Genomic DNA, 13414 nt, shown 5'->3' on the forward strand with positions numbered 1-13414 from the left:
AAGCACTTGAGGGAAATGAACTTTACGTTCTCTGACGTCCCAGAGAGGTGGTGTTTGGGGTGATGATTGAGAAAGAGAGCGATTTATAACAAAAAACAAAATTTATACCTATTAATCTGAGCTTTGAACTCTTTACTTTGCTGAGTCCATCGGACTTTTTCTCCACTCAGCCCATCGATGAGAGTGGAAGCTGCTTGCATCTTTTTCCGGCACATATCAGCGTCATTAAGCAAATCCTGCATTCATAAAGGGAAAATGTTTCAAGGAACTTTTTAAATTGCTTAATCAAACATCCATTATATTCACACGTAAAAATACATGGAGGAATTTTAATTCCCAAAATAAATATGATCTAAAAATACAGTATGATTGAAACTTTACATACTAAATTCTTATAATTCATTCATAACTTAAAATAGTATTTCTATTAAATATTTTCAAAGCATAATCAAATCAACAAAATATACCATTTTAAGTTTTGGATTTACTAATAATTCTGACTTCTTTGCAGTCCACAAAGTATTTTTTCCCAGAAAAAAAAATTCTACACAATAGTAGTGTGCTGCAGCCAGCTTGTATCAGCTCACAAGAGCCAATTGTTAAATTTTCAGAAAATTTGTGAGCACAGCCATTATGAAAAATTAAATTATAGAAACTTTCTATTAAACAAATTATATTAAAGCAAAGGTAATAAATAATCAAAACTCATCACTTCCTAACTATTTACTACGTGTTTGTGTTATCTGTATCCTTGAGGTTAAGTCCATTGCGTCTGCATGGGGGAAATAGTCATAACGATGTGATGCTGCCCATCTTTTTCCAAATCTGCATCCAGTGTCGTCACATTGACCACTTAAAATTGACAGTGGTGGGAGTACCTAGACCACAGAAATCAGCAGACACGGCAAATCAAGGCTTTCTTCTCCTCCTGCCTCCACCCGCTAACAAGCTGACTGTCCAACATTTCCTAGACCACCGGGGCTTACACAGCCCATCCTCTGAGGTCGTATTAGGATTCGCATTTGACAGACGCAGTTAGATCAGTTGCCTCCAACTGCACAACTGATAACTGCCTGAGCTGGGTCTCAAATCCCTTTTCTAACTCCAAAGTCAGAACTCTTTGGGTGTGACATCACGGCTTACTCTTACAGAAAGTAATTATTAAAAACACAAAAAAGCATTAGGAGTGTCAACGATCCCAAATAAGTAGACAAAGCCAGGGAGTGAGGGCATTCAGGTAAATATTTTTTCATCATAAACATTTGCCTCCTTTCTAAATATGACACATACTTGTGTAAAATTTCAGTACGTTGTTTTAGCAATTTTGTGTATTTCATCTCACCATTTTCTCATTCATTGCTCCATCAAATTTTGCTTGGACTTTATCCAGCTCAGCTTGTTTCTCATCAAGCAGTGCTTGTGCCTTGCCCAGTTCAGCGTTGGCAACTGCCAAACGGCCCTCCTGCTTGGCCAGGTTAGCCTGGAAAGGAAGATGAGGCGATCAGTGTGGAGTCGCATTAGCACTGCAAAACGTTCCTGATTCGAACTGGTGAATAATAACATCAATAACAATAATTTTTTCCTTACATGGAATCTAGAGGTCATCTCTTTCAGTTATTTCAGCTGGGGAAGCAGAGGGTCTCGAAGAAATTTCATGGGAGTTCTTTTTTTTCTTTTAATTATTAATGTTCAATATAGAAAACATGGAAAATGCAGAAATATACAGGAAGGAGAACAAAAGTTACCCATGATTTTACCCAGAGATAGTCTGTGAGTATTGTGTTAAGAAGCTGACAACTGGTATTTTTAGTTTTTTTTTTTTCCCACTTGATGTAGTATTTCCCCACATCCTTAAACACTTTTTCATGAACATTGGTTATATACCTGCAATTGGTTGTATCACAATTTACTTAACCTTTTCCCTACTTTTGAACCTTCTTTTTTCCCTCCCCATTTTTAATTATTATAAATAATGCTGTGATAAATACTATTGGGTATGTAAACATTTTGGATTGTTTCTTTGGTAAAGATTTCTTGAAGTAAAATTACTGTAACAGTAGTTTTTCATCTTTTTCTAAGTCTTACAGTATGGTAATTATCCAATTCTTGTAAATTTGAAATAATTGATCAGTAAACTAACATAGCCCTAGAGTCTGCTGGAATAAAAAAGTTCCTTGATAACTTCCTCACTTTCTTTCTCAATATTTGGTTTTTAGAATTTAGTCCTTTCTCCCAGGAGCTTTTCATTTCATTTAGATTTCTTAATGTATTTACATATAACTGTGTAAAATTTGCTTTTTAATTATTTAAATCTACATATCAGTGATTATGTGGATTTATCTTTTTTCATTTGCTCTTGTACATTTTCTTCTTGATTAGCTTTTCCAAGAACATATCTCTTACATATTTTCTTTTGCAAAGCACCAATGCTTCAATTTTGTTACTTTTCCCTAATTTTTATTAGCTCTATTCCACTTTCCTTAAATTGTGTGTGTGTGTGCTTGTAATTGAGTATGTACTAGAATATTTAGTTTTTTTGATTCATTTAAGGGCTGACGATGTAGCATTTCGGTCACGTCACAAAAGGTTTAGAATTTTGTCATTTTCTAAATAGAAGTAACTAGCTTTTTTTTAAATGTAAACGTTCTAATTTTATTGCTTATAATCAGAGAATGAGGCCTCAGTAATTTTTGCATGTGGAATTGAATCAAGGTCTTCTTTTAGAATTGAATATGGTCCATTTTTGTAAATGTTTCTTGGACACCAGAAATAATTTTATTTTCTTTGTTCATATTGAAGAAAGTTCAATGTAGCTATTCAACCTTAAAAATAAGTGTAAAATCTTTAAATAAGTGTAAAAAAAAGTGTAAAGTCTTTAAATAATTATTAATTTATGCCTACTCAGGAATGGCCACATAATTTGCAGGGCCCAGTGCAAAAGGAAAATGCAGGGCCCCTTGTTAAAAAAGTATTAAGAACGTCAAGAGGGTGACAGCAGAGCATTAAGCCAAGCATGAGCTCTTCTAAACACGGGGTCCCTGTGCACAGGCTGCACGCCCATAAAGCTGGCCTCTGCCTACCAGATCTGTCATGGGTTGACAGCATGTGCCACAATCTCAAATTTCAATACTATTTTTGCTAATCTTCACTTAAAACACTAATGGATTTGGCTTCTGTAATTTGACGCTGTTTTATTTATTGCATAAACATCATTACAGTTAGGTCTCACCACGGATCACCATTTTCATCAATAAAAACAACTGCTCTTATAAGTCCTTTGTTTCTTGAATTCTGAATTTCTAGTAACATTTCTCTCTTGGTATCTTTTTCTTTGGGTGCATTTACTATACTTTCTCACCATTCCCCTTTGCTAAAATTTTCCTATTTTCAATTTATTTTCTTCGATTTTTCTCAAAGTTACTTATCCACAGTTTAAAAAGGAAGCCAATTTCTATAACAGTAACCCCCCGATCACCTACTCACAATTTTCCATTCCACAGAGAACTCACTTTCAACTCTTTTAGCTCTATGGGGTTGGGGGCAGGGGGCAGTGGGTAGTACATGTCTGGTTGTAGATTTTATGAATCCTTTGTACTCCTGAGAATATGCTTCTATTCCCTCCATCATGAAGGATAGTCTGGCCCAGTAAGGACGGTATGTGTGTGTGTGTGTATTTACCCCTCAACACTTAAATTGCATCCTTGAGAATGTCTTTTTGTTCCCTCATACGTGAAGGGCAGCTTGGGTAGTTATTGAATTCTTGAACCCCAGCATTTCCTCCTCAATACTCTGCATATGTTTTTCCATTATTTTCTACTTTTCAGGATTGTGGGAAGTCTGCAATATCCTGATTTCTCTTCTTTTGTAAGCAACCTTTGTCATTTTGTTTGATTATTCCTTAGATGTGTATGAGTTTCTCTTTGTCTTTGAAATTTAAAACATTTCTAGGTGTTGGTTCTAATTTTTATAAATTTTGTTTGGAATATAGTAATTAAATGCAGCCTCTAAACCTAATCTCTAAACTTTAAAGATATAGCCAGTTTTCCTTTATAATAGCTTGATTGTTATTCCCCCAAAATTAATTTCCTGTTTAACAAGTTGGTTTCGATTTCTTGTCTTGATGCCAAGAAATATGAAATAGATATAAAAAGAAGAGAAATTGTGAGAGGACATACAGAAAACAAAAAATTGATTAACAGGGATACCTACCTTTATTAGTTGAAATTATGACTTCTCTTTTAATAACAATAACACCTAACAATTGATTTTATTAAACATTGATTTACTGGGAGAAGGAAGAAAAGTTTTACCTTCAGAGGCAACACTTCTCTATTGATACCATAAAATGTTGCCATAGCAAGCGTCCAAGAAAGCAGACCAGCCACATTCCCACAGACTTTTTTGGCACTTTCAAAAGAGTAATCATCCATACTAAAATACGGCTGCAGTAACTCAACGGTCTCTTCATTGATAGTGTCCTTGGGGAACTGCTGAAGGCTCCAGAGGAAGCCCGTTGCACTCATCAACTGAAAAATAGTATTACAACCTGTAAGTTCTGAAAGAAACGAAATACTTTCTTCTTGCGTTAGGATGTACTTCTAAATTGAATTTTTTCAAAGAAGTAACAGCTGATGTGCTCTAAACATACAAATCAAGGCTATGGCAGTAGTCAACCTACATCTGTAAATTGCAAATTTTCTTCCCATTTCCAAGATGAAAGAGTGAAAAAGAAAAGCTTTGTAAGTTTCCGGGCCAGTGAGTGTCTCTAAACGCTGCCAACCACACAGGCACTCCTTTGGAGACTGAGCTGGGTTGACATCAAGACTGTGCCAATACCAGCCACTGGTTCTGGACAGATTTTCTAAAAAGAAAACATTCCGTTTTAAAATCTTTCCCTACTTACATGTTGGGAGATGCAGTTTAAGCTAAACTATTCAATCCATAGTGATCAATTATCGCTTGCCAACTTGTCTGGTCTATATTGGTGTCCCAGGATGAGGACACCCGATGTGCCTCATAGGACCTACAAAGATAGATTCTACTCACTTTTAATGACTCTCCCCATGAAGGCTTGCAGCACGGTTTTTCTGGATCCATAGTAACAGGGTCAATTTTCTTTTGAAATAGCAACAGAACACAGTCCATAATTCTCATAATAAGATGCGGGGGCTTCGCAAGTTTCCTGACTGTGGCAATATCGTTTGGTTTGATAGTCTGTATTTGGGGTTAGGAATTAAAAAAAAAAATGAGCAGTATTCATAGTCATATGGAAATCTAATACTTTTAAATAATTAAAGCAGATACTTTAAAATGTGTTTTCTCCCCAATCCCTGACATTATTTCCTCAAGGACTTGCATTTCTTTGCATAATGGCTCTTTCATTGTTATTCTGGGATTTCTGTTTGTTTTTATTCTTTTTTCGTCTGTTGCTCTCAACTCATTGCTTTAGAATCTCACTCCAACTCATTGTCCACCACTCCACATCTCTGTTCGCGACCAGCCTCATTGATGGGTAACATTTAGACCACTCGCATCTTCAAAGCACAGTCCATGTTATGTGTGGATATTAAAAGAGGAGCAAGGCCCTGAATATCAGAAACCTCACCTTCCGTCTTCATTTTGAGGGCTGCCCTGTCTACAGAAGGGGAAGAAATTCAAAGGAGACAAGAGAAGTTCTTATAACATCTGGCTCATAAAAATACCTTTGAAAGTTTCTATCTGTAAGCTGGATTTGGAAGAAGACATTACCTGACATTCAAGGCAAGAAGGACTGGGACATTGTATGATCAATAAAATCTCCGTGATCTCTCTCTCTTACACTTTATCATAGGACCCATAACGGGAGTGGGAATGGAGAATGTGTCCTGGTCATTGCCAAAATTTTATTAAATAATTATCATGAATCTACTCATTTATTTAACAACTACAGGCATTCTCCCAAATAAAACAAAAAACAAAGAAAAATAGCCCTGTCCTCATAATCTTCCAGGGAAGAGAGAGAAAACATAATTATCCCAAACTAGGATTATTGGCCATGATAGAAGCATAGAGGTGCTAAGAAAACAAAGGAGAACCAGAAGAACTGAAAACTTTCTGGAAGAGGTGAGGTCTGAGCCTGGTCTTGAAGAATGACTCTTGTTAGGCAATGAAGGTTAGCATTCCTGGCAGAAGAAGAGACACATTTAAACAGATCACGATTCTTCCAGAAGCCTATAGGTGTTTCTCTATGGCTGGAACATATCGCATGTAGGGACAGAATGACAAGAGAGAAAGTTCAATGGGTAGACGGGAGCCAGGTTATCAGCTGCAGCACTAATATTTACTGAGTACTTTCTATGTGCCCAGCAAACTGCATTCATTACTTTTAATGCTTATGTTGATCCTTCAAGGATCAATGAAGAAGTATAATCCCCACGGAGACCTAAGGAAGTTAAGCAAATTTACTCCAGATCATATATCTAGGAAGCAGTGGTCACGAGAGGCAAACGCAGATCTGCCTGCCTTTGTAGCTGTCTGTGTCTCTCTTGCCTCACAGCTGTGGATGCCTCGCTTGGGACTTTATCCTAAGAGCAACAGGAACCAGAAGGGGCTTCTAAAAGGGCACATGGCACAATCTGGATGGGATGCTGGAGGAACCGAGAAAATTCTCTATATAATCGGAATCCCTTATGCTACAGGTTAGGCCATTAATCACGAGCATTATTTCTCAGTTCTCATGGAAGGCTGATTTACGAAATGAAAATAATAAGTTATGGGAAGTGAAGACTTTAAAAAACTAGAACTTAGAAAACTTAATCAAGGGAAACATTTGTTTCCAGACTCAGAGACCATAAATCATACCAAGAATTCAATACAGTTTTCTGATTACAAACATGCCACACTTATTTCACATCATGAATCGTGGTGCCTGCTAGGACTTGTGTTGGGAGGGATAACAACGCACTGCTCACATTAAGGGCTGCTTCTGCTTCTTCCAGCGCGGGCTTAGCCGCCTCCAGTTTGGTCTCTGCTTTTACTTTTTCACTATCAATTTCATCCACAATTTTTTGGGCTTTGTCTTTTACCTCCTGCACTTCGTTTTTTACTTTGGCTGAAGCCTGAGCACTTACTGTGACTTCTGCTAATACCTGTTAAATTGAGGAAACACACGAGAGCAAATAGAGACATTCTGAGCAAAATTATAGATTTGAGTAATGAGAGAATATGTCTTTAATATAATATAAAACATGAATAGGAACAAATTTATTCCCCATCTAAGTCATCCATATTTTAAGCTGTATTAAACTAACTCTTTTGAGGTGTTCCTTTCAGTGTTCTATTTCCTAAGCTTTCCTCAGGCTTAGAATTTATAAATAAATATTTCAAGCTTTCAGAAAAATGGTATTTCCATTCTATGGAATTTGTAGAAAATTAAAACAATTCAAGTAAGTGTAATAGAATAAGGTCAGAAACTATATTAAGTCTCATGGAAAAACAATAAATATGGCTCATGTTTGTTGAATGCTTACCACGTGGTGCCTCCCCTGTGCTATCTCACTCAGTCCAGTAACTGGCTAAGGGTCAAGCTTTAAGTATCTATTCTTAACAGATTCTCAGTGAGCGGAAGCTGAAAGTAATCTGAGACTGGTGGGTGGTATACAAAGGAGCAACACACATCCCTATCACCTTGGCAGGAGTATCCTTTTAACTCCACCAGCTCTTCTCTTATCCTCTTCCCTCCTTGACACAAACTTCAGATGGGACTTGGGCTATCCTGGAAAACTAGAGCTTGCAGGGACCTTAACGAGAAGACCAATATAACGTATTGTCCAGCAGAAATTTCATCAACAGATGAGAGAGAACAAGAGAGACAGAGGCGGAGAAGAAAGAAAAGTCTTAGCCCAGGTGGAGGATCTAATAGTTTAAGTATGTCTTGGGATAACTTAAAGGGAAATATCAAATAGCCTTTGTGAACATTATCTTACCAGAAATAGTCTGTAGGTTTATACTCCGTTTACTTTTTAATAACACTTCTAAAAATAATTTTTTTCCTCACCCCTCATGACAAAAGAAATGCCAACTCACTTCATCTGCTTTTACAGAAGCCACTGCCAATTCCTTCTCCTTCACCGCAAGATCCTGAGAGAGTTTCGCAACCGATTCACTTGCCTCCATAAGCTTATCAAGACCTTTACAAACACACACATATACGCTTTTGCTGAGCATACGGTTACACCTTCATCAAATGCTTATTCAACATTTACCACTTATAAGGCTCCGTATAAGGATTATAACAAATACAAGATGATTATTTATGGACAAACACTTTAAAAATACACCTATCTTGGTAGCAACACATTGACCATATTTCTGAGAGTTTCAGCAGGGGATGAAGAAAGCAGCCATGATAGAAGAACATCACCTCGCTACATTTGAGGGAAAGTCACACTGCCTTATGGAGTAAGATTAGTTTAGTCAGGAAACTTATTTGACAAATTTACGCTCTCCTTGGCTTTGCAAACAGCTTCTAACTATCGCTGTTTGCCTTTGAATCATATTATAGCTGAGACGGCAAATGAGACCGAAAATATGTTAACATTTTGGGGTTCTGTTTGCTATAAAAATGAAAATAACTGCTAAAACTGGTGCAACTGGCTCCGTGACTTTCAGGACTGTCAAACAAAACCCCTGGGAAACTGAACTTTCACATTCCGACCGGGTTCCAGACAGTGTGAGCTGGTGCATGTTTAGCATCTGGGCCTCATAAGGGGAAGGGGGAGCGCTCATTTGTATGTTTTCCAATTCCCACGGCGTAAACACTCCCAGGATGGCTGATTTCAAGCTACCAAGAGATTCTCCGTAGCACAGCCTCATATAACACTTTTACCATGCAGAATAGAAATAAATAACCTCAAGAACACGAATAATAGTAAACTAGAGTAAAAATAACTAAGAAGTGGTAAGTTTTGAGCATTTATTGCCTCTTTTTTTTATTGCCTCCTTTTTATTACAATTTATTTAATCGTAAGTCTATATGACCATTTTTAATAGACGCTGTGTTTAACAACCAGATGATAAAAATTTAACAATCTACCCTCATGAGCCAGTACAGGTAGCTTCAGCCCGCCACTGAGTCTAGAGCGTCCTATAGAAAAGCTGCAAGAAGGTGAGCCAACAGAAGGCTTCTTTCACGGTGCTTCTATCTTCACAGTAACTTCACAGACCTGGGCGCGCAGTTATGCTATGTGACCAAGTTTCGTGTAGAAGAAGTGAAAAGAAAGCACTAAAGTGTTTTGGATTGTTTGGACCAAATGCTTTCCGGACATATAATCCATTCCAATGTACACTTTCCCTATGTTTGTTACCTACACCGGACATTCAGAAAATCATTGCTCAGGAAAACTCTTTCTTTTTGTTTTTGTTTCTGTTTTGCCTTTTCTTTTGTTAGAAATTTGGGAAGCATTAACATTGAAAAGTTTATACAAATTAAGGCAAATTGTAAAGAAACCAAAAACTGAAATTGTGGTCCATTGCCAAGAGCTGGCTTCCCATCTGCAGTGGCTGTGGTGACCCACTGCCCGACGGGGTGGACCCAGAGTTGAAAGAGCTGAGAGAAATGGTTTTAGACAGAAAACAGGCCACCGCTGCTCAGATTTTCTTCTGCCCAGAGTTTCTTGGCAGATCAAAAGACCCGTAAGGGTATCCCTGAAAACAATCTATTACTAACAATAAAGTCAGTATTTCGTTTTCAAACACAACAACATCCGCCAAACAAAATATAGGGATCTCTATCAAACAAGCCCTAAAAAGACAAGATTCCATTCTGCTTACCAATATTCATACGTTCAGCTTGTTCATTAATATATTTCACCTTTTCAGTATAAATGTTTTTATACCCGTTTATAAAAGAGAGATAAGATTTGGGAGTCACATGTGCTCTTCGGCGGTATCTGAAAGTAGAACATAAAAATGGTCTTCATCTCTATCGGTCTGGTGTACTCTCACAGAATGTCAATACAGACGCTCTTCCCACCGTGACATCAGTGCCATTCCAGAGAGCGAGTTGCCAGCAGGAGGGCAGGAATTGTGAATGGTTTCCCTAGAGTCGAGGTGGGAAGAACACTACATCGCTGATATTTTGATCTTCTAGAGGTCTCCGACTCAACTCTTAGCCCTGCTCTGGGCTTGTTTCCTCATTTGGAGAACTGAGAAAAGAATCGTGGCCCTACACCTCCCAGAATTTTGTGAAGATCAAAAAATAAAATAGCATATGGAAACACGCTTTCAAACTTCAGGATTCTGTACAAATGTTAGGGATAAATGGTTGAAATGAATTTGTGCTACGATCTGTTTTAATTCAACTGATATGTGCTACATGCCTCTTCACTGCGAGAAACCAACAGGGTGGGCTTACAAAGTGAAAACCAGTCTCTCCACTGACCCGCTGGGTCATCCTTGAAGTCAAGTCAGCCACACTTGACTCAAACACTCCACTCACTGTGGGCTTTGTATAGTAATTATATTTAACAATAGAAATAATAAAAGGAATTATTGTATACAGGAGAAACTCAGGTCAAAGAAGAGCTCCTCATAGTCTATCAAATCATTTTACCTTTTATAGTAAATTTTTCACTTTTGGAGTTCTGAAGATTTATAACATTTAAAGACAAATTTTAAGGACTTGGGCATATATGTGACTATCATTAAAGCATTATATAAATATTACATTCAGAATAAACTTCCACAGCCTAAGAAGATATGAAAATACACCAATATTTTCAAAAATAAAGACATGCATTTTTCGGGGCCGGCCCGGTGGCACAGCAGTTAAGTTCGCACATTCTGCCTCGGCGGCCCAGCTTTTGCTGGTTTGGATCCCGGGTACGGACGTGGCACCATTGTCAAGCCATGCTATGGTAGGCGCCCCACATATAAAGTAGAGGAAGATGGGCAGAGATGTTAGCTCAGGGCCAGTCTTCTTCAGCAAAAAGAGGAGGATTGGCAGCAGATGTTAGCTCAGGGCTAATCTTCCTCAAATAAAATAAAAATAAAAATAAAGACATGGGCTTTTGTAGCTGTACAAAGGTAAAAATTTCTCTCCACAGATGATGGTAGCAGGAGTTCAAGTTAAGTAGAAAGAAAATCTTCCTAACAGTAAGAATTAATACACACAGATTCACCAAGAGAATCCAAGAGATTATCTAGAATTATTTAGGAGAGTGATCCAGGTATGGTTTCAAGTAAAGAAAAGATTCTAGGATAAACAAACTTTTGCAAGCTAGGGACTCCCTGGAAAAACTGATGAAAATGTGACCCAGACTCTCTCTGCAGAAAAATAGGTATAGTCTTTCTGGGGGGTTCCGCACCCTCTGCAGCCCATCCATTAACGCTAGGGGAGAAGCCCACTGTTCCAGAGACCCATGATGGTCCACGTTTACTCACATCTGTCAGTCGTACACAATGAATCTCAGGCTTTGGGGAAAAATGCTGTATTTCTGAGCTGTCAACACCAGCTTTCATATAACGAACACTATTGCTGCTTTTAAGGAATGGTCTCTTCTACAGTCAATTAAAATTTTGTTTCATAATTATTTGGCATTAAGGCATTGATAAGACTAAGTAATGCAAATGCAAAACCTAAATGTTCCCTTAACATAAGGCAATAATGAAACTTTAAAACAGCGTACTTCTTTAATCAAGATAATGCGTCTGAATAAGAAATTAATTTTAAATAGTTTAAAGTCAACTAGTTAAGTCATTTTCAAAAGAAAAATTAAGCAAACAAAATAAAGTGATTCATTAAGCATCTGTTACTTGGAGGCCTGGAGGGAAAAGAGGCACTTAAGTACGGACAGTAGTTAATTTTTAAATCTTGTTTACTTATCATCTTTCAATACATACTCCCTAGAAAATCAAAGCAAGAAAAAATATTAGTATAGCTGGGCCTTCATGCTAAATCAATATTAAGAGTCTTTTACTGGATGTTTATATAAAAAAGAAATTAAAAAAAATTCCTCTTTGGGGGTGAACTTTGTGGGTCTGTAGCTATCACGCGTGTGTTATGTCACTTACCTTTGGAAGTAACTTTCACAGCTCTCTGAAACCATATCATGGAAGAGCCCCATTGTTTCTACAACTTGTCTTTTTGTGTCACTAGAGCAGACAATATTATAGCCTGAAAGGAAATAGGAGGCCACGGCGATCAGAGCCTCCTTGGGCCAGCGACTGAACCAGTCCATAGTGCAACCTGATATCAAGCCAGGAAATTTCAAAGAACGGGCACGGAACTTCTCACCAACCTATTGACAGAAAAGTGAAGAAGTATTAGGAACACAGGGATTATGAGTCAGCTAGAGAGGGGTTTATGTATTCTGAGCCAACAGTGTGACATCAAAAAATGTTTTAAAAAATCTTCTTAGACTGTATTAATACATAAATTAAGTGTCCAGATGAAAGGAGATAATATGTCCATCCACGCTCTTCCCTGTCCTAAGACTACACCTGTTTTATTCCAGGAGCTCCTAGAATAAAGAATAAATAGCTCCCTTTTAAGAAGAAACTGACCAACGAGAACTCTTCTAATGACAGATGACCAGGAAAGACCTGGACACTGAAACAGGTGAGAACGGCAGAAGGAACAAGAGGTGTTTGGTGTGAAAAGGAAACAACTTAGGGAGAACGCAAAACTTTCTCCAAATATCTGAAGAGCTGTCTATGGGAGACCGATTGGGTTCATTTTATAGCACTGAAACAAAATCACAGGGAAAAGACAGAGAGATAAAATTCAACCGCTGTAAAGAAGATATTTCTCACTATTAGACTAAAATTTAAGCAGGCTGCCTAGTAAGTTAGTGAGATCCCCAGAGCTGGGCTGCCCATTAGAACTTTCTGTGATGATGGAAACGTTCTATGTATGTGTTTTCCAATATGGTAGCCACTAGCCACACAGAGCTATTGAGCACTTGAAATGAAGTAGTGGGACTAAGGAATTGGATTTTTATTTTTACTTAATTTTAATCAATCAAAATTTAAATGGCCAGACATGACTAATGGCTAGTATATCGGGCAGCGTGGTGAGCTAGAGATATTCAAACCTCCATCAGGGACATTCTAGATGGTATGGCTATACTGGAGGTAGAGCTGAATAAGATTATATCACCAATATATTCAATATCCAATATATTATAATTCAAACAGTCTATGCCTCTAGGTAATTAATGAAAGTTGTAGGCTACACAGTAGTTTCCAGTAAGATGAGTATTTTAAATTATCACACTTTGGTATGAGATTTTGGTCAGTGCAGAATGGTGGTAGTAAAGTGTTCATTTGAATTCAATGTAACAAATGTTAGTTTCTGCGCAAATCATCTCATCAGAGAAGGTAAACTATCAAGTGCATTTAAACAAGTAACTCCTCCTACATAGATATAAATAAA

At 37.5% G+C, this 13414-nt stretch overlaps 1 protein-coding gene across 2 annotated transcripts in view; it reads right to left on the reverse strand.

Moving 5' to 3' along the window:
* DNAH8 (dynein axonemal heavy chain 8) overlaps positions 1-13414 on the reverse strand; it is a 263980-nt gene that overhangs the window by 90980 nt on the left and 159586 nt on the right. For both annotated transcript variants that reach the window (XM_070514986.1, XM_070514987.1), the window contains exons 61-68: positions 12052-12278; positions 9811-9929; positions 8065-8168; positions 6951-7127; positions 5047-5214; positions 4311-4526; positions 1343-1480; positions 109-236 (exon numbers count right to left, since the gene is read on the reverse strand). In XM_070514986.1, the coding sequence (XP_070371087.1) occupies positions 109-236; positions 1343-1480; positions 4311-4526; positions 5047-5214; positions 6951-7127; positions 8065-8168; positions 9811-9929; positions 12052-12278 (1277 nt within the window). The remainder of the gene's footprint in view (positions 1-108; positions 237-1342; positions 1481-4310; positions 4527-5046; positions 5215-6950; positions 7128-8064; positions 8169-9810; positions 9930-12051; positions 12279-13414) is intronic.

The sequence above is a fragment of the Equus asinus genome, chromosome 8 (assembly GCF_041296235.1).
Source record: "Equus asinus isolate D_3611 breed Donkey chromosome 8, EquAss-T2T_v2, whole genome shotgun sequence".
NCBI lineage: Eukaryota > Metazoa > Chordata > Mammalia > Perissodactyla > Equidae > Equus > Equus asinus.